We start from the raw sequence: 20,866 nt of genomic DNA, 5'->3' as shown, positions 1-20,866 counted from the left end.
CATTTTCCAGCAATATTTTGCAATGCTTTTGTTGACAGACACTGAAGCATCCTCTATCAAATGACATGTACAGGACCTAAAAACTGTGTATTTATCACTTAAGTGCTAGTGTATGAGATTTTTGTCAGAAGAAAAGTAAACATCATATCGTTGTGCTGTGTGAAATTGGTTGCTATTGTTAATCTTCTCTGGTGTTTGTGTTTGTCTTTCCATGCGTTTTGTGATTGATGGCATTGGCGGCAGTTGAAAATGGCTGCTGTAGGCTCTATGAAAACACTATTTTCCCCCCAGTCACGCCTCAATCATCTCCCATTGTGCTGCTTCTCGCTGGCCCAGTGCAACAGCAGCGCGTTTGTATATGTGTGACTGCAGTCTGTCATGGCCCACGCTCGAGCCCGGACGCCTGAGTCCTGAGCAAACAAACCCACAGCGTATCAATTACCCATCATCCCGCTCAGACAGCGACGAGGCAGGGACGAAGAGACACGCACACAGACACACACACTGACACATTCACGTACACAGACACACACACAACACATACACACACACACACACACCAACACATTCACGCACACAGACACACACACACAACACATAACTGCACACAGACACACACACACACATACATACTGACACATTCACACACAAAGACATACACACACACTGACACATTCACGCACACAGACATACACACACTGACACATTCACACACACATACCAACACATGCACGCACACAGACATACACAGACACAAACACACACACACGCACACAGACATACACAGATACACACACACACACACACTGACACATTCACGCACACAGACATACACGCACACACTGACACTTTCACGCACACACACACACATACATACTGACACATTCACGCACACAGACACACCAACACACACACACACACACACTGATTGACACATTCACGCACACAGACACACACACACAACACATACACACTGACACATTCACACACAAAGACATACACACACACTGACACATTCACGCACAGACATACACACACTGACACATTCACTCACACAGACACACACACACACACATACCAACACATACACGCACACAGACATACACAGACACACACACACACTGACACATTCACACACACAGACATACACGCACACACTGACACTTTCACGCACACACACACACACTGACACATTCACGCACAGACACACCAACACACACACACAGACACATTCACACACACATACACACTGACACATTCATGCACACACACACCCCAACACATTCACGCACAGACACACCAACACACACACACACACACAGACACATTCACACACACACACACACTGACACATTCATGCACAGACACACCAACACACACAGACACATTCACACACACATACACACTGACACATTCATGCACACACACACCCCAACACATTCACGCACAGACACACCAACACACACACACACACAGACACATTCACACACACATACACACTGACACATTCATGCACACACACACACCCCAACACATTCACGCACACAGACACACACACAACACATACACACTGACACATTCACACACAAAGACATACACACACACTGACACATTCACGCACAGACATACACACACTGACACATTCACTCACACAGACACACACACACACACACATACCAACACATACACGCACACAGACATACAGACACACACACACACACTGACACATTCACACACACAGACATACACGCACACACTGACACTTTCACGCACACACACACACACACTGACACATTCACGCACAGACACACCAACACACACAGACACATTCACACACACATACACACTGACACATTCATGCACACACACACCCCAACACATTCACGCACAGACACACCAACACACACACACACACACACACAGACACATTCACACACACACACATACACTGACACATTCATGCACACACACACACCCCAACACATTCACGTACACAGACACACACACACACACACTGATTGACACATTCACACACACAGACACACACACAACACATAACCGCACACAGACACACACAGACACACACACACACTGACACATTCACATACAAAGACATACACACACACTGACACATTCACACACACACACACACAAAACACATACACGCACACAGACACACACACACACACGGACATATTCACGCAAACAGACACACACACATACACACTGACACATTCACACACAAAGACATACACACACTGACACATTCACGCACACAGACATACACACACTGACACATTCACTCACACAGACACACACACACACACACACATACCAACACATACACGCAAAAAGACATACGCAGACACACACACACACACTGACACATTCACGCACACAGACATACACGCACACACTGACACTTTCATGCACACACACACACACACACTGACACATTCACGCACACAGACATACACGCACACACTGACACTTTCACGCACACACACACACTGACACATTCACGCACACAGCCACACCAACACACACACACACACTTTCACGCACACACACACACTGACACATTCACGCACACAGCCACACCAACACACACACACACACACACACACACACACACACACAGACAGATTCACGCACACATACACACTGACAAATTCATGCACACACACACCCCAACACATTCTTGTACAGACACACACAACACATACACGCACACACACACACACACACACACACACTGATTGACACATTCACGCACACAGACACACACAACACATACACGCACACAGACACACACAGACACACACACACAACTGACACATTCACACACAAAGACATACACACACACTGACACATTCACACACACAAAACACATACACGCACACAGACACACACACACACAGACACATTCACGCACACAGACACACACAGACACACACACATACATGCACACAGACACACACAGAGACACACGTGTCTGGGGAAATCAGTGTAGCGGAGTCTTGATCTGTGACATATTAGAGTGTGGAAGCTCACCTGTCATCACAATGTATGTGTATATTGCCCCCCTCCTCGGTTTTTCTCTTTTCTTTGTCTTGCTCTCACACTTCTCTGACTCTCTTTCTTTTCCCTCTTTCCTTGCTCTGTTCTCTCCCTCTCTCTCACACTCTCTTCTTCTGTCTGTTCCCTCTTTCTCACTCTTTCCTCTCTACCCTCCCTCTTGAACTCTTTATTTCTTTCTGTCTTTCGCTTTCCTTTGTCACGCTCTCTCTCTCACACCTTATCTCTGTGTATCTCTTTCCTCTTTCTCTTGTTCTCCATCTCTTTCCCGCTCTCTCTTTTCTCTCCATTTCTCTCTCTCTCTCTCTTTCTCTCTCTCTCTCTCTCTGTCTCTCTCCCTCTCTCTCTGTTGTTTTCCAGTCCTGACAGGTCAATACACACACAGACACACAGTGACTCAGTAGTATCTGTATTGCTGAGAGGGAGATTCTTATTTACTCTCTGTTTTCTGATTATACACTTATACATTCATACATTTAATAAATGTAAAAAGCAACAATTTAAATATACGTTATTCCATATAAATATAAATATTTATAGGTAAAATATATGATCTAACAAAGCAGTTCCCTACCTGTGTTTATGTGGTTAGGTGGGTAAATTAAACATAAATTATGCAAAAATGTAACTAAACAAGGAAGTCAACCTGACTGGCTTTGAGTTCATTGAACCTGTTAAGTTTGTAATAGTAAGTTAACAAAAATAATTTGGCTTTGCCATTTGTTGACCTATTATTTGAATTTCAGTGAATTTAAAATCAACCAGGTTTGCTTGCTTTTGTAGCTAAACTTGCATCTTTTTGACATATTAATGTCAGTTTGTGTAGATGAGTTTGGCCCATTTCACTTCTGAAGAAGAGCACATAACAGCACCGCGGCAGTATAAAAAAACATTGGGTGTCTATATTCTGGGCAGAAACCGTAAAGAATGCTGTGAACCCACATGCATCTCTCTCTCTCCTTATATAGCTGTACATCATATGATGAGAAAGCTAGAACAGTCACGACAATATTTCAGTTTTTTTTTTTTTTTGCTGATCTCTTTATATCATGTACATAAAGTTTACAGGAGTAATAAATGGAACAGACAGACATATGTATTACATGAAAACACAACACGTGTGAAGACCAGATTCGGCTTTAGATCCACCAAAAGCAGCCAAACATGCATGTGCTGTAAACATGGTGACACAGCCACAACTGCCTGGCAGTGTTCAAGCCTCGAGCCAGAAATAGTGCATATTCCAGGCTTGATAGCCAAAAATAAAAGGCCTGGACCTTAATTTACAGAAAGTAATCACAATTTAAATTGAAGTCACAATATTGGTCAGAAAAATAGCTACCAGATATTTTCTCCTAAATCATGAGCTCTAGTTACCACTACGGCTAACGTCTAATCACAAGACTAGTGTGTTAGCTCAAAGCTAATATATTAACTTGTGGCTAGCACCTTAGCTCAGGGTCAGGAGTGGATCAGGCCAAACTCCGCTGTGCCATATTGTAATGTTGAATGCTCCAATAAAGTGAAAATAGAAATATTAGGCAATCAGATCTTTGATCATCTTTGTTTGGGTCTGTCTTTTTGTATTGTGGCTTTAGGAAATATCTTTTGGCTATGGACAGTAGCGTTATGTAAAAGTTACCATCATGGCTTATGTCCTGCTTGAAATTAGTTGAATGTTCTCTTTTTCTTTTTCCTTTTTGTAATTCCACAAACTGATCAGCAATAAAACAACAAATATATCCATCAGCTGACGCTGCCAATGGGGCAAGGGGATCAGGGATTATACTGTGTAGGGACACAGTGACGACATCAAGAGAGAGAAAGATTAAACTGTTGACGTCCATGGCAGTATTGAAGCCTCTGTGTTGGACATGTTTATAAGGGACAGCTAATAGATCATACTGAGTTCCATTTGTATCGCCCACAGGCCTCTGCTACCGTACCTCTCTCTCTGTTTCTCTCTCCATTCTTTCTGCATTTTTGGCATACCACTCTTGCATGCCTCCACACTCCAGTGCTTTTGCTGAATTGAAAGACCAATTAGAGTTGGTAGAAAGACTCGGACATGGCCTAGCAAGTGCACATATGGGACCTAGCCACAATACACACCGGTTTCCCATGCTATGTGGGTGGCAGCATGTCAGCTGAGTAAAATTGAAGGTGATATTTTTCTGGACCCTACCATGGCCAATGCCAAGACGAGCTTTTTAAAGAACCTGTTCTAGTTTATTAAAGAGCTTTTCAAAACATTTTTTTTTTTGCAAATTAGCTATGTGAGTGTGAAGAACCTTTTCAAAGTTGTAAAGTTTTTTCTGTTATTTTTCTTTCTTGGAACTTATAGACACATTTTTTACCATTTAGATAGCTTACTGTAGTTATTTACAGCTTTACAATTTACTTTGAGATCTACCATTCTGTCAGCAATTAACTGACCTCTGGAATGACCAAAGCCCACCTGTACCGATACTGACCACCAACCATTAACATTCACCAGCAAACACTACCATTCTCAACCAACAACTCCATTCTCCATAAACACCAGCATTTTCCACAAACATGAATGTTCTCCACAGACACCACCGTTGTCCATCCAATGAGAGAAGTGACCTGCAGACAACACAGTTCTCCATCAAACACCAACATTCCCTACCAGACACCAACAGTTTCCATCAAACACCTGTATTTTTCACCAAACAGCATCTCAGCTAACATGAACTTTCTCCACCACATACCAACATTCTTTAGCAAACATTACCATTCTCCACCAATCAGCAACCTTCTCCAAAATTATCAATAATTCTCTCAAAATATTCAATCAATGTTCTCTCCAAAACATACCATCATTCTTTATCAAACACCAACATTCTCCATCAAACATGAACATTCTCCAACGCCATCATTCGCTATCAAATGTCACCATTCTCCATCAAACATTCTAGCTCTCCGCCTGAAAGCAGCATTCTCAATCAAATGCCTCCATTCTCCATCAACCATCATAGTCCTCCATCAAAACCAAAATTCTTTTTCAAATGTCACATTCTCCTTCAAACACTAGCTTGTCCATCAAACATCATAATTTTCCATATAAAAACTCGTTTTCCATCAAACACCAACATTTTTCACTCAATGCTGCCATTCTCCATCAGATATTCTAGCTCTGCATCCAAAACCAACATTCTCCATCAAATGCCTCCATTCTACGACAGCCATTATAGTCCCCCAACATACTTCCTCAAATACCACCATTCTGTGTCAAACACCAACATATTCATCAAACAACATGATTTTCCATCAAATAAACTAATTTTCCATGAAACACTAACATTCTCCATCACATCATTCCTCACTAAATGCCACCATGTCTAATGTTGATAGTTGCCTTTAGAAGGTTTCAGAACAAAAACTGATGAGCCAGATGAACCACTGTGGATGTAAGAGAACATTCCAGAAACACCCAAGAACTGCACACATGTAGGAATCACCAAACCAACATTTGTTTTTTTCAGTGGTTGTTCGGGATTGTTGCTTCGTTGAGCTCTAAGCCTTAATAACTGTGGTAGGAGTTCAAAACTAGGCACCAACTAGCACTGGTTTCTCTTTTTATCACAATTTTTGTAATATTCCTGGTACAAATGAGCGTTGGCACCAGAGAAGCACGGAGTGAGCAGAGCATCTCCAGGCCCTGCAGTGAAAGAGACAGGACCAGTATGTGACCAGGAAATGAGTCACTCCAACACCACGCAGGCCAAAGGCTAGCACATCCCACTGCGCTGTTCGCTAAAGAGAGAAACCATGCACAAACTGTGCACACTGTGATAGGAGCTGCCATAAAAAGCTTCAGTGGATTCAATTTTAGATGATCTCGGAAGATATTCTATGTCACGTGTCTCAAATTGGCCTTAAAAATGTAGTTTAGAATTGTTACAAACCATAATATCAAGCTATTTATCAAAGATTTTGAGGCACCATTCTAGATTAGCAGAACTCAGTATGAATTTTCAAGCCAGTCAGTACATCCAGTTTAAAATGAGCCAAATTGGCTAAACTGGCACCCTTATAGAAATGTTGACTCATGTGCATTGTCCCTGTAAATCTAAACTTAGCTAAACTAAAGCTCAGAGTATACAACATTAATGCTAGATCACTTTTATATAACATCACTAAATAACAATACAACTAGGACACTTTATAAAGTTAAATGACTGTGAAAGCTATTAGAATACATCACAGCTAGTGTTATCATACTTCAGCTGTCATGTTTCAGCATACGTAGCTTCTTTTATTTCTTTGTGTTAACACTTCACTGTGCGGTAGTGCTCGTAAGGATACATGGCACATATACCTATATAAACATTTATAAAAATTTATTTCAAAAAGCTTCTGTTGTTATAACACTGTCAGGGGTAAAAGGACATCAAAATTGACTAAAACAACCTTTAAGACATCTGACATATACAAACTCAGTTCCAAAATAGTTGGGACAGTAGGAAAGATGCAAATAAAAACAGACATAAATGACCTGCAAATCTTTTTTACCAGCATTTAGAGAAAACAATACAAAGACCAGAAATTTTATGTTTTGACTAATTAGCTGTTTTTTTGTATATACACTGATCAGCCATAACATAACCAACTCTTTATTTCTATACATATTCTATTTTATCAGCACCAGTTACCATATAGATGTTCTTTGTAGTTCTGCAGTTACAGACTGTAGTCCATCTGTTTCTCTGCATACTCTGTTACCTTCTATCATCCTGTTGTTCAGTGATCAGGACCTCCACAGGACCACCATAGAGCAAGTACTATTTGGGTGGTGATTCATTCACAGCACTGCAGTAACACTGACTGTGGTGGTGTGTTAGTGTGTGTTGCGCTGGTCTGAGTGGATCAGACACAGCAGTACTGCTGGAGTTTTTAAACACCACAGTGTCACTGCTGAACTCCAGCCAAAAATATCTGCATTAAATGAGGTTATATACATTACAAAATCATGTCCATTTATAATGCATACCAACTGAGAGTTAAAGGTTATGGGCATTCAGTATTAATTTTCTGCTTTTCCCTTTACACACAGATTTCTCTGTATTATCTGAATCATTTAATAATGTTATGGACTGTTATGGTGAAATTACTTAATTCCTTACAGTCATGCATTAAAAAACATTGTTCTTAAACTGTTGGAATATATACTCAATTTTCCGTAACATGGTGAACCTCAACCCATCCTCATTGTGGGTGGATGTGTGTGTGAGATTGGTGACCCTTTTTGTTAGTGACCTGTCAGTTTGACCATTCTGGGTAGTTCTTACAAACAAACTTTTGGCATTTACCTATACAGTCCCCATCATTAGGCTACATAAGCAGTATTGTTTCTGCTGTTCTTGCAGATGGGAAGTTTTAGGATTGTTTCATTATGATCTGGCTGAATGTAATAGAAGTCCACTGTTAATAAAATCATATTTTATCAAGTGAAAAAACCTAGTCAACATATCTAATGTTTCTTATATTGAGATTGTCAGAAGAACATTCTAAGAAAAAAAAATTATTTCTATACATTTGAGCTTGTTTTCTATACATTTTAGCTTGTTTTGAGTTATATTGTCCGGTGAAAGTGTCCTGGCATATCATTTTACTTAATGCAGATGTAATTTATTTTGAGAAAAAAGATCTTCCAATGGAATAAGACACATTCATTAAATAAAACAAATAAAATTTGCGGAAATACAGAAGAAATATCATATATTTTCTTTGTGACTATTTGCTAGTAAGAAATATAAGATATATTGAAAAGATTTAAGATGTTTTCACTTGCTAAGGGCTAAAATAAAGCCTTTTTTAATGGTTATCTTCACTTTCTCTCTGCTTCATACACTTTGCTATATAATCTCAACGCATGACATCAGTAGTCATCGTCCTTCCTTTGTAGAATAAGAGGGATTATATGTTCAGTTGTTTATTCGATCGCATCTCCTCTCTTTTCATTTGATTGTATTTTTTTTTCCTGGTCAATCATTTTGTCCTTAAGCCAATACATGTTCCATTGTTGGGAAGGCAACATAAGCTAATCCTCTTAACAGTAACAGTAAAGTGCTGGAAGCAGCACAAAACTAGGTCTCTGTCCCCTATAGGTGCGAACAATACCATAAAGGAATTAATGTGGCTATCATTTATTCTTTCCTTCTTTCTTTTTATTGTCTTTTTTACAGTTCCACCAAAGTTTTTAAGGACACCCAATGACCAGACGGGCGTGCAGGGCGGCGTTGCCTCCTTTATCTGCCAGGCCACAGGTGACCCACGACCCAAGATTGTGTGGAACAAGAAGGGGAAGAGAGTGAGCAACCAGAGATTTGAGGTATTAGGTCTATTGTTCTGATGTAAAATGCTCGACAAAGTGAATGCTTAATTGTGTCTGGTCCTTTCACACTAGCTCAAGCGGCGCTAACCACGCTAATCACATTGCTGCATTCGCGTATTAACACATTTTGCCAATAACCACTTTTTGGTCGGCCATTGGAAAACAAAAATGTGCATGATTTTCAACCAACCAACCCCCCCCCCCCCCCAAAAAAAAAAAAACAAAAACATACAGAAGAGTCTGGAGGAACATAACTCTCAAAGCTTTGACCTTGGCACTTACATAAGCCCTCATGGTTTTGCATTTGGCTGAGACGTGCAGAGTGTTCATTGGTTCATGCTTGGGACATTTTCTTTTGCTCTTGCAGTGCATGCTTTGGCTTTCTCATTTGGCTGAATCTTTATTTTTTTTATTTGCTTCCTTTAATCTTCACCATGATAAAGCAACCCATCTCACAAGGACACTGATAAGATTTTCATTAATTTCTGTGTCGTGTAGCAGTGTTGCCATTGTCTCTGTTCTGTAAACATCTAGCTTTGTGTCTGGCGATAGTCCGCAGTGGCTTTATCGCGCTGAGGGACGTCTAATGGCAACACGAATCTAATCTTATCAGAGTTCGTCGCACTGGAACGCTAACACATGCTGCATGGTAATGCTAGCAAGCTAGAAAATGCGCTAACAAAGGGATTCTCCAGCCACATCTTTCACTTCTTCATGCCGCTGCCATCCTATTACAACTCATTTCCTTTCAGAAGCCCAACAGCTTCCGTCCTTTCCCTGAGAAAGGAGCGAGGAAGCTTTGCATCATGCTGCTATGCAGATTAGCTTTAACACGTAGTCTTTCACTGGGACACAATGTCATTTAGGCTGTTGCGTGCGAGTTGTTTGTGTGTCTGTGTGTGTGGTAGAGCGAGGACTCCCACTATATGATCTTTAATGTATCTAAGCCTATGAAACACAAGTTTACTGGCCAGGATCTTTCTGTACAAAGTGAGTATACATCTCTAGCATGCGTCGTTAGCTGTGCAAGCTACAAACAACACCTTGTTTGTCAACATTTCTATGTGTCGTCCGTCCAAAACAAGCCGCGTCCTGTCTTCCGTTCCAGCATTACGTCACACTAAACCAAGTGTCCAGTGTTGTTTATTTGGCTCACGTCCAACTGTCTGTGCCTGTCTTGTTCCATCAATATACACACCGTATGAAGAGCATACTCCAGTTTGTTTACGTCAGCTTTAAGAGTGGGGCAAAGCCAAAGCACTGATTGGCTCACGAGTCCGAGATCTCATAGCCTCCAACTCAAAATGTAACATAAAGCAGTGGAATCAGTTTCCCATTCTTAAAGTGAAGTGGCCAAGCAGGTTCTCCTATTAAATTGGGACTGGTTAACATACAGTACAAAAGACAGACAAAACATTCACAGAGCATTTTACATTAGTAAACCCCTCCCCTCAAACCTTTAAATTTGAAGTCCTCTCAGTTATGTTCGGACAGCTCATCCATAGGAGTGGTTTACACTAGGGGGCTTTTTTGTTTGCTCCACTTTAAAGTTAGTATTAGCAAAGGAAATCACTGTCAGATCCACTGTAATACTGTAGTGCACTGTACGTGGAGAAGTACCTTTACTGCCCAGGTATCATAATCAGAATGGTGGAAATTAGACCTACACCACTGATATATGTATGTACGGATTTCCATAGTTATGCTAGCTCTGGAAGTAATGAGTTCTGCAGACACGGCTCATTTCTGACTGCATCCAATAGTATACTACTACTACTACTAATACTACTACTAGAAAATCCCAAAATACTGCACAATGATATGAGTCAAAACTGTACTAAAAAGTGCTAAAGTATTAACTGTTAACTAAAGTAGAAAGAAGATATAATTCCACTCTCCTTGAATTAATTTCAATAATATTACAGTTTTTATCTGTGCATGATCAAATAAGACTGAAATGACGTCACTTAGTTAGGTATTTAGCATTAGCATTCGTTTTGTAAGTTACAGAACTTGATTTTGTCGGCCCAGATAGTAAGCTACTTATAGCTAACATTAGCTGCACAACATACAGTTGTATGAGGTTGAGTATCTCTGGTCTAATTAGATGTTTTGATGATTTTCTGATTTCAAATAAGTTAACATAACCTCTAATGGGAACAAACATATGACAATTTTTTATTACAAAATTTATATTTATTTGCAAGAAAAAAATGTAAATATATATATATATATATATATATATATATATATATATATATATATATACAAGTTTCCATAACTGTTTAAAATGTAAATTGACCAAAATTGCCCTTTTTAGTATGACAGTTCATAACAAAGACTTTTGCAGTGCTGTTCTTGCAGAAAGGTGAAATTTCAGACAGCAGCTTTCTTAAGCAACAAAAGCAATGTCTGTGCACCTACAGTGAAATTTTGTGCAGCAGTGTTGTATTTCTTGCAAAAAGTCCTGTAAATAACCATAACAGTGCTAATTATTTACCTTCAGCACAGCTTCCAAATTTGTAGTGCCTAAAACTAAAACTATGACCTTAGCATTAGCATGAGGCGTCCGGACATACTGAACCTTCCAAAAATGTAGTCACTTTCCCCTAGAAACCTTTTCTAGATTATCTATTATCCCTTTTATCATCCCCAAAACCTTTTCCCGATTTTTTACGTCAACTGTTATTACCTCATTTTTAAAGCCTAATCATATTCCCCACCTTCTCCAATCTCAAGCTGTTTTCCTGACTTGCCTGAATAAGTCTGATTATATTTCTGAGATAATGGGTAGTCCCTGGCTGAGCCACCCATGTGTGTCGTCAATTCAGAAGAAGTCAGAGTGTGTGTGAGAGTGTGCATGGTTCCCCCTGGTCAACTGTGAACAAAAAAAACTCCCATAACATATTCTGTCTCTCGCCACTGCAGGTGATAGAGTTTGACGACGGCTCTGGATCTGTCCTGAGAATCCAGCCTTTGCGAACTCCACGGGACGAAGCCATTTATGAATGTGTGGCCTCCAACACTGTTGGAGAGATTAGTGCCACTACACGCCTCACTGTTTTACGTGGTAGGTTCTCGAGCAACTGCAGAAAAAAACACCCACTAACAACTAACCTTTATTCTTTCACCGCTTTTCTCCTGCCAGCAGAGTACACCAGGTAAGATGCCTGTCTCTTCTTTTCTTATTACCTGCACAAGCCCTCTCAATGCATCATTTTGCTTCTTTTATCGACTTAAATGGGGCCTTGAGGAATATATTTAGTCTACATTCACGATACACTGTGATTTAATGTGTTGCCTAAATGTGACACAGACCTGAACACAAAAAATTTGAATCTTTTCAGACCTTTTCAAAAGACTAATTTATTATAAAACTTACTCACTTATTGACTTACTCAATAATGTTTAGCAGGCTGAGGATTGTCCACAAGGGAGAGCTAGTAGCACTGATGCAGTTTTGCATTTTTTCCTGTGGGAAAAACAAACAGCATCCGCAAAAGTTGTCCAGATCCTACACTGGAGGTAACTTAAGCTCTAGAGCCTATATGTTTTGTTTAACATGTTTTCCCTCAAATATCACTATTATTTGTATTATGAGTTGGTTAAATAGTCAAAATTGGCGTATTCCTACATCCACATAAGCTAATAATCCTGTGCATCGTAAGACTGGCTACTTCACCATAATTCCCCAAACAAACCTGCAGTGTGCAGTGTAAGTGGCTTTCATTATATAATAGTGTTGATTGATATGTATTTAGAATAGTAGTCTTACTTTCATGTACATTAGTGCCATTAATTACTCACTCACTCACTCACTCACTCACACATTCATCGTCTAAGCCGTTTATTTACCTGGGTCTGGGGCAGGAAGGTGTTTGGGAGTTCTGGAGCGTATTGTAATGCTCATTAGGAGCAGGACTGGTCGCCAGTAAATCATAGGGCATTAAATAAATGATGTAATTACTATACTTTTATATATGGTGGTAAGGTCCAAAGACATGCAGTCAGGCCAATTGGACATGCTAAATTGCCCCTGGGTGTGAATGACTGTCTGTGTCTGTCTGTCTGCCCTGCGATGGACCGGCGACCTGTCCAGGGTATTTCCTGCCTTGCGCCCAATGACCGCTGGGATAGGCTCCAGCATCCCCCTGGCACCCTGGGGAAGAAGCGGCTTAGAGAAAGGAAGGATGGATGGATGGACTATACTGTATATATATATATATATATAAAATTTTGAATTGCCTTTGTGTGTGAAATATGCTATACATATAAAACTGCCTTGCATACATACTTATAAAATTACTTCAATTCCTTAATAGTTGGAGGAATGACGATTGAGGAAGAAATGTTCACAAGACAAAACCTTGTCTTTGGAACACTTGTGTCATAGGAACCACTTTTGGGAGTGATGTTGATTTTGCACATAGATATAATTGACATATGCATGAACCTTATTTGTGCATCTGCTACAAAAAATGATTAGAGTTACAGTAATTTAGCCAGACAGTGGAAATGACCTAGAAAAATATTAAAGACTGCATGTTTTTTCTTGTATGGAATGGTAGTTTGTGACACAAATAAAATAAAAATCACCATTGCTCCATCACATTCCTTACATTTCAAAATAAATGTAGTAACAGCTTTGAGACATAATCAAATCAAAGTGTAACTTTCTTTCACCGTGCAATAAATACGAGGTATTTATAAGGTAAGGTACAAGGTACAAACGCCAAAGTACTGGATAATTATTTTAGGTAGCATGATGGTAAGGTCCAAAACAGTTAAACTAAATTACACAGAAATGCCCAACAGGTCCTTTATATATAAACTGGGAAAATGTTGGGTTAAGCTGCAAAGTGCTGTTTAACTATTTTGAGTAAAAATATTACCAAATATTACCAAAATATTATCATGTTAAGTATCAGTTGAGTCTAGGTTTTACTGGAATGACTAACAAGTTCTAGCAATTACACTAATAGAGGACACAATAAAATACCTTATAGTTTTTAGATTAACAAGGAGTTAAGTGTACAGATACTCACACTATAATGTCACTGTAATGTTACATTTAAGCAGGACATCATATAGAAACAACTCTTGTTACAGGCTATGTTATATGGCATAAAATGGCAACAAAAAAGTACACGCAAGTTTTATCACTGCCTTATTACAGCCCAGATTCAGGTTAGGTAATAGGTAATAAACTCCTACATACTGAGTAAGAGTCTTTGTATTTTACAATGTTTTATATCTCATAACTTCCAGCAAATTCTTAAAAAAAAATACACACCACTGTGGAATTTGTACTACATACTCAAGTTAACACCTCACATTTATTAGACATTCTAGGGTCATTTAGTTAAACTGCTGTAGATCTGATCATCATATCAGCCAAAACAATTATCTAATACTATGGCGTTTGTCTCTCACACATACCTGATTAATACCCAGAACTTAAGCCTGTTGAAGTATTCAAAGGTAGATATATGAGTTTTTGCCTCTGCATTAAAGGGTTAAAATTGTCTCCTTTATTTTGTCAAGAAGAGCTAAAATTTGGTGGACTGCTCTGTCATTTTTCTCATGAGTGAAGGTACAAGATTAGATTTAGACACCTTGACTCTTCACACGGTCCCACCAATTTATCAACTTCTTCTCTATTTTCGTGTTGAGCGGCTCAGCCACAAGGACAGAGCCAGGAAATGTGAAAAAGATCCTTGGCTGGCGACCTTGGGTGGTTTCAAAAGGATGGTGATTAATATTCTAATTAGCAGGCGGGTTTTTCCTTCCCACTACTTTTTTTTTGTATCATCAGTATAACTCCAATTTTCTGCTACATTTACAAAAAACGTTTTTTAACCCACTGTCTGCAATGAGGCCACACTAGCTTCCTCTCCTTCTTTCTTTCTTTATTGGAAGAGAGAGGATTTTCTGGGGAAATGGATGAGTCCTCTGTTGTCTTTTTGTTTTGTAGCTGCTGTCAAAATCTGATTGGCTGAAGTGAAGCTGCCATTGTAGCACTGTGGCTCAGCCTGTTTACCCTGCGCTCTCTCTCTCTCTCTCTCTCTCTCTCTCTCTCTCTGAAAGGCCTGTATTGTACCTGCAGAAAAGTGTGACATATCAACCAGAATAACAGCTCAAATTAAAGAAAGAAAGAGAGAGAGAGAGAGAGAGAGGGAGGAAAATGAGGTAGAAGGAGAGAGAAAAGAAAGGGAATGAGAGAAAAAATGGTTGAGAGGGAATAAGGGGGTGGAGAAAAAGAGAAAGGATAATGAGAAAGGAGAAAGGAAGGAAGAGAATGTGTGACAGAAAGAGAGGAAGTAAAGGACAGAGTTAGAAGAGAGATAGAAATGGGTAAAAGTGGGGGAGAGAAAAACAGTGAGAATGACAAAGAAAAAGAGTTACAACCCCAATTCCAATGAAGTTGGGATGTTGTGTAAAACAGAAATAAAAACAATAAGCTGATTTGCAAATCCTTTTTCAACCTATATTCAATTGAATACACTACAAAGACAAGATATTTAATCTTCAAACGGATAACTTTAAAAGGATTTGCAAATCATCGTATTCTGTTTTTATTTATGTTTTACACAACATCAAGACTTCATTGGGTTGTAGAAAAAAGGGAAAATTAGAGGGAAAAGAGATGGAAGTAGAGTTAGAAGAGAGAAAGAGAGATGGAGTAAAGCAAGAAGTATTAATCACTACATTAATAATGATAATACTAATACTACTACTACTAATTATAATGATTATTATTATCATTATGAGCCCTTCTTTTAAAGCACACTCAGTCCTGAGCTGTTTAGCCTCTGCAGCTCCTGCGCTAGTGTCTGAGCTGTATTAGCAGTGAGCTGGAGGAAGGTGCAGTAATTAGCTGATGTGTAGCCGGTGGGTAACGAGCGTATGGTGTGCATGCGTAATTACACTAAACTAATATTAATTCTGCCCTCAGATACCACACATTAGAAACACACTTCAGTCCTCAAAGCTCATCACTCACACACACTGGCCTGCTCTGAACATTCACAGTCAGCGCTGTCATCTTACTGAGCTACATAATAACACCATCAACCAAAAACTTACATAATCAATTACATTCTGCTGCAGAAACATGATGAAGAAACAATATGAAGGATGTTTTCTTTCTTTTGGCAAAACGACAAAATCAAATCATAATAAACTCATTATTAATACAATTCTAAAATATTTATTAACAAACTTTGTGTACATCCATCATTTTTTATTTTAATCTCATGACCAGGATAATCAAATTTTTTCTGTTCAGTAGTGCTGAAATCTGAAATCTCATAGTAATTCAGTTGGCTTATGTTTGTTTAGGAAACGATTCAGTATATCATAAAGTCCAGTGGATGTAGTGAAATTGTGGCTTTCTTTTTCTTTGTAGATTAAAAATAATTTTTATTTTTACCAACATTGGCCACATATTACATACATATTATATCTTGAATGTATTACCTTGAAAACAAGTTGTTTTGGACCGAAATGTGAACACGTACTTTATTGAATGTTATTGTTTGGAACATTCTGAATTTGCAGCAGCTGAGCAGCTGCTGCCCTGCGGTGCGTTTTTACTCTCTTACATTTCTTACTGTTTGCTGGTGAAGAAGTAGAACTGTAATCAGAAATGCACCACACAAATCCCTCTCTTGTCCGTGTGGGGTGTGAACCTGAGTGGTTTGTCTCTATTCTGTGGGAAGGAGGTCACGTTGTACTAAAATGTTTGCTGGACTCTGTGGTGGTCTTTCTCTTATGTTCTGTTGGAGGGCTGTAGCTGACGAAGAGCACTAACAAGGTCATTACCTCAAAACACTACACACAAAACGAGAGCCAAACCACATCACTCTCTCTCTTTCTCCCTCTCCCTCCTTCTCTCTCTACCCCATCTCTTTCATTTCTCTTTCGTCACTTTATACTCTCTTCTCTCTGTATCTCTAATCTGTCTCTCATCTCTTCTCTGTTCCATATCTGTCTCTACTCTTGCATTCTACTTTTTCCTTTCTGCTTTCTTTCTCTCGCATGTTCTGTCTCTTTTCCATTTCTCACTAAATTTATTTGTCCTCTTCTGTTCCTTTTTGTACTCTGTCCTCTTTTTCTTTCTCTTGTGCTTTCATGTGTTCTTTCTCACTTTACACACTGCCTTGTTCTCTCTCTTTCTTTCTCCTCTATATCTTTCTATTTCACCTTTCGTTCTTTCCCATCTTTTTTCCTGTTTTTCTCTCTTGCCCTTCTCTCTCCTTCCCCACTCCCCTCTTTTCCTCCCTCTCTCTCTCTCTATCTCTCTCTCTCTCTCTCCCTCTCCCCACTCCCCCCTCTCTCTTTCTCCCTCTCCCTCTCTCTCGTATGACTTTGCTCTGTTCTCTGTCTGCTGTATAAATCTCTGAGGGGCTCTCGGTCAGAAACTGAAGCAGGTTTACCTGGCTGACCCTCGATTGCTCTTCGCCCACAGTGACGAGTCTCAGGGGCCTGTTTTTTTCTCCTAAAGGACCTGAGGGAAAACAGCTAGCTCCAACACATTATTTTAGCAGACTTCTACCTGTTCTGCCCTTTTATATCTTTTATGAGTGTATAAGCGAGAGACAATAACTCAAACTGGAGCTGTTTAATAGCAGCAGACTGGAGACTTTATTGTAGGATGAAGGAAATCTTTAGTTTTTTATGCTGTTTGAAATGATCAGCTGCCCTTTACACTGTATAAATGTCTCTTTGCTGATAATGCAACAAAAGTAAGGCTACAGAAACACTTGCAGTATTATCTTGTTACATTAACATACATTAAAATTTAGAAGGCTTTCTCTTTCATTTCCTTGTAAAGTTAGGGTTTCATTATGGTGGTGATGATTTACAAGTGCGTCCTTTGGGAGGCAGTAAGGATGAAAGCCTTGGGGCAGTTTAAGGTTAAGTGTTTTGCTTAAGGGCATAACAGTAGTAATTAGGGACTAAAAAACTGCAGCCTAAAGGGAGCATCAGCACATTGTATTTTCTTAGCTTCTAGGCTATTTCAATGTAATTCACACATTGCTGGAAGATAACACAGAAATAAAGGACAGAGCGACCAGAGCTCTTTTGTCATTATATCACATGTATTTTCAATATAAAAAAGTATACAAAATATATATATACTGCTCAAAAAAATAAAGGGATTATATACACTTATACAACACAATATAACTCCAAGTAAATCAAACTTCTGTGAAATCAAACTGTCCACTTAGGAAGCAACACTGATTGACAATCAGTTTCACAGCTGTTGTGCAAATTGAATAGACAACAGGTGGAAATTATTGGCAATTAGCAAGACACACTCAATAAAGGAGTGGTTCTGCAGGTGGGGACCACAGACCACTTCTCAGTACCTTTCTGCTTTCTGGCTGATGTTTTGGTCACTTTTGAATGTTGGTGGTGCTTTCACACTCGTGGTAGCATGAGACGGACTCTACAACCCACACAAGTGGCTCAGGTAGTGCAGCTCATCCAGGATGGCACATCAATGTGAGCTGTGGCAAGAAGGTTTGCTGTGTCTGTCAGCGTAGTGTCCAGAGGCTGGAGGCGCTACCAGGAGACAGGCCAGTACACCAGGAGACGTGGAGGAGGCCGTAGGAGGGCAACAACCCAGCAGCAGGGCCACTACATCTGCCTTATGCAAGGAGGAACAGGAGGAGCACTGCCAGAGCTCTGCAAAATGACCTCCAGCAGGCCACGGTTAGAAACCGACTCCATGAGAATGGTATGAGGGCCTGAAGTCCACAGATGGGGGTTGTGCTCACAGCCCAACACCGTGCAGGAAGCTTGGCATTTGCCAGAGAACACCAGGATGGGCAAATTCGCCACTGGCACCCTGTGCTCTTCACAGATGAAAGCAGGTTCACGCTGAGCACATGTAACAGACGTGACAGAGTCTGGAGACGACGTGGAGAGCGATCTGCTGCCTGCAACATCCTTCAGCATGACCGGTTTGGCAGTGGGTCAGTAATGGTGTGGGGTGGCATTTCTTTGGAGGGTGGCATTTCTTTGGAGGGCTGCACAGCCCTCCATGTGCTCGCCAGAGGTAGCCTGACTGCCATTAGGTACCAAGATGAGATCCTCAGACCCCTTGTGAGACCATATGCTGGTGTGGTTGGCCCTGGGTTCCTCCTAATGCAGGACAATGGTAGACCTCATGTGGCTGGAGTGTGTCAGCAGTTCCTGCAAGATGAAGGCATTGAAGCTATGGACTGGCCCGCCTGTTCCCCAGACCTGAATCCGATTAAGCACATCTAGGACATCATGTCTCGCTCCATCCACCAATGCCACGTTGCACCACAGACTGTCCAGGAGTTGGCGGATGCTTTAGTCCAGGTCTGGGAGGAGATCCCTCAGGAAACCATCCGCCATCTCATCAGGAGCATGCCCAGGTGTTGTATGGAGGTCAAACAGGCACGTGGAGGCCACACACAATACTGAGCCTCATTTTGACTTGTTTTAAGGACATTACATCAAAGTTGGATCAGGCTGTAGTGTGTTTTTCCACTTTAATTTTGTGTGTGACTCCAAATCCAGGCCTCCATTGTTTAATAAATTTGATTTCCATTGATGATTTTTGTGTGATTTTGTTGTCAGCACATTCAACTTACAGAACAAAGTATTCAATGAGAATATTTCGTTCATTCAGATCTAGGATGTGTTATTTGAGTGTTCCCTTTATTTTTTTGAGCAGTGTATATATATATATATATATATATATACACACACAGACACACAGACTGCTTCTACAAACACTAGTGAAAATGGGTCGCTCTCAGGAGCTCAGTGAATTCCAGCGTGGTACCGTGATAGGATGCCACCTGTTCAACAAGTTCAGTTGTGAAATTACCTCGCTACTAAATATTCCACAGTCAACTGTCAGTGATATTATAACAAAGAATGAGTCTTCGTTTGGTGGTTGCCAGGAGAACAGTACTTGTCTGACTGCATTGTGCCAAATGTAAAGTTTGGTGGAGGGTGGATTATGGTGTGGGGTTGTTTTTCAGGAGTTGAGCTCGGCCCCTTAGTTCCAGTGAAAGGAGCTCTTAATGCTTTAGCAGATCAAGAAATTTGGGACAATTTCATGCTCCCAACTTTGTGGGAACAGTTTGGGGATGGCCCCTGGATGAGCGAGTTTGGTGTGGAAGAACTTGACTGACCTCGATAGAACACTTTTAGGATGAATTAGAGCGTAGACTGCGTACTGGGCTTTCTTGTCCAACATCAGTTTCTGACCTCATAAATATGCTTCTGGAAGAATGGTCAAAAATTCACACTCCTAAAAAAAAAAAGCTTTTATAGCTGCAAAGGGTGCTGCATATATATATATATATATATTGCTATAGAAAAAACAGACTAAGGTAATTGCGTCGTCACAAGGCGGCTCGAGGAGGCTGGAGGGGA

General features: G+C 40.2%; 1 protein-coding gene across 50 annotated transcripts in view; it reads left to right on the top strand.

Moving 5' to 3' along the window:
• The window catches only part of LOC108427456 (protein tyrosine phosphatase receptor type D), a 713,922-nt gene that overhangs the window by 536,560 nt on the left and 156,496 nt on the right, over nt 1-20,866 (top strand). For 29 of the 50 annotated variants that reach the window (XM_017697649.2, XM_017697635.2, XM_017697634.2 and 26 more), the window contains exons 11-12: nt 9,291-9,436; nt 12,368-12,509. In XM_017697649.2, coding sequence (XP_017553138.1) covers nt 9,291-9,436; nt 12,368-12,509 — 288 coding nt within the window. Of the gene's footprint in view, nt 1-9,290; nt 9,440-12,367; nt 12,510-20,866 lie in introns of all 50 variants that reach the window. The other 21 variants (XM_017697632.2, XM_037532739.1, XM_017697621.2 and 18 more) reach the window with 1 other exon arrangement.

The sequence above is a fragment of the Pygocentrus nattereri genome, chromosome 22, assembly GCF_015220715.1.
Source record: "Pygocentrus nattereri isolate fPygNat1 chromosome 22, fPygNat1.pri, whole genome shotgun sequence".
NCBI classification, from domain to species: Eukaryota; Metazoa; Chordata; class Actinopteri; order Characiformes; family Serrasalmidae; genus Pygocentrus; species Pygocentrus nattereri.
The sequence above is the reverse complement of the archived record's forward strand: the minus strand, read 5'-3'. Positions and strand labels throughout refer to the sequence as shown.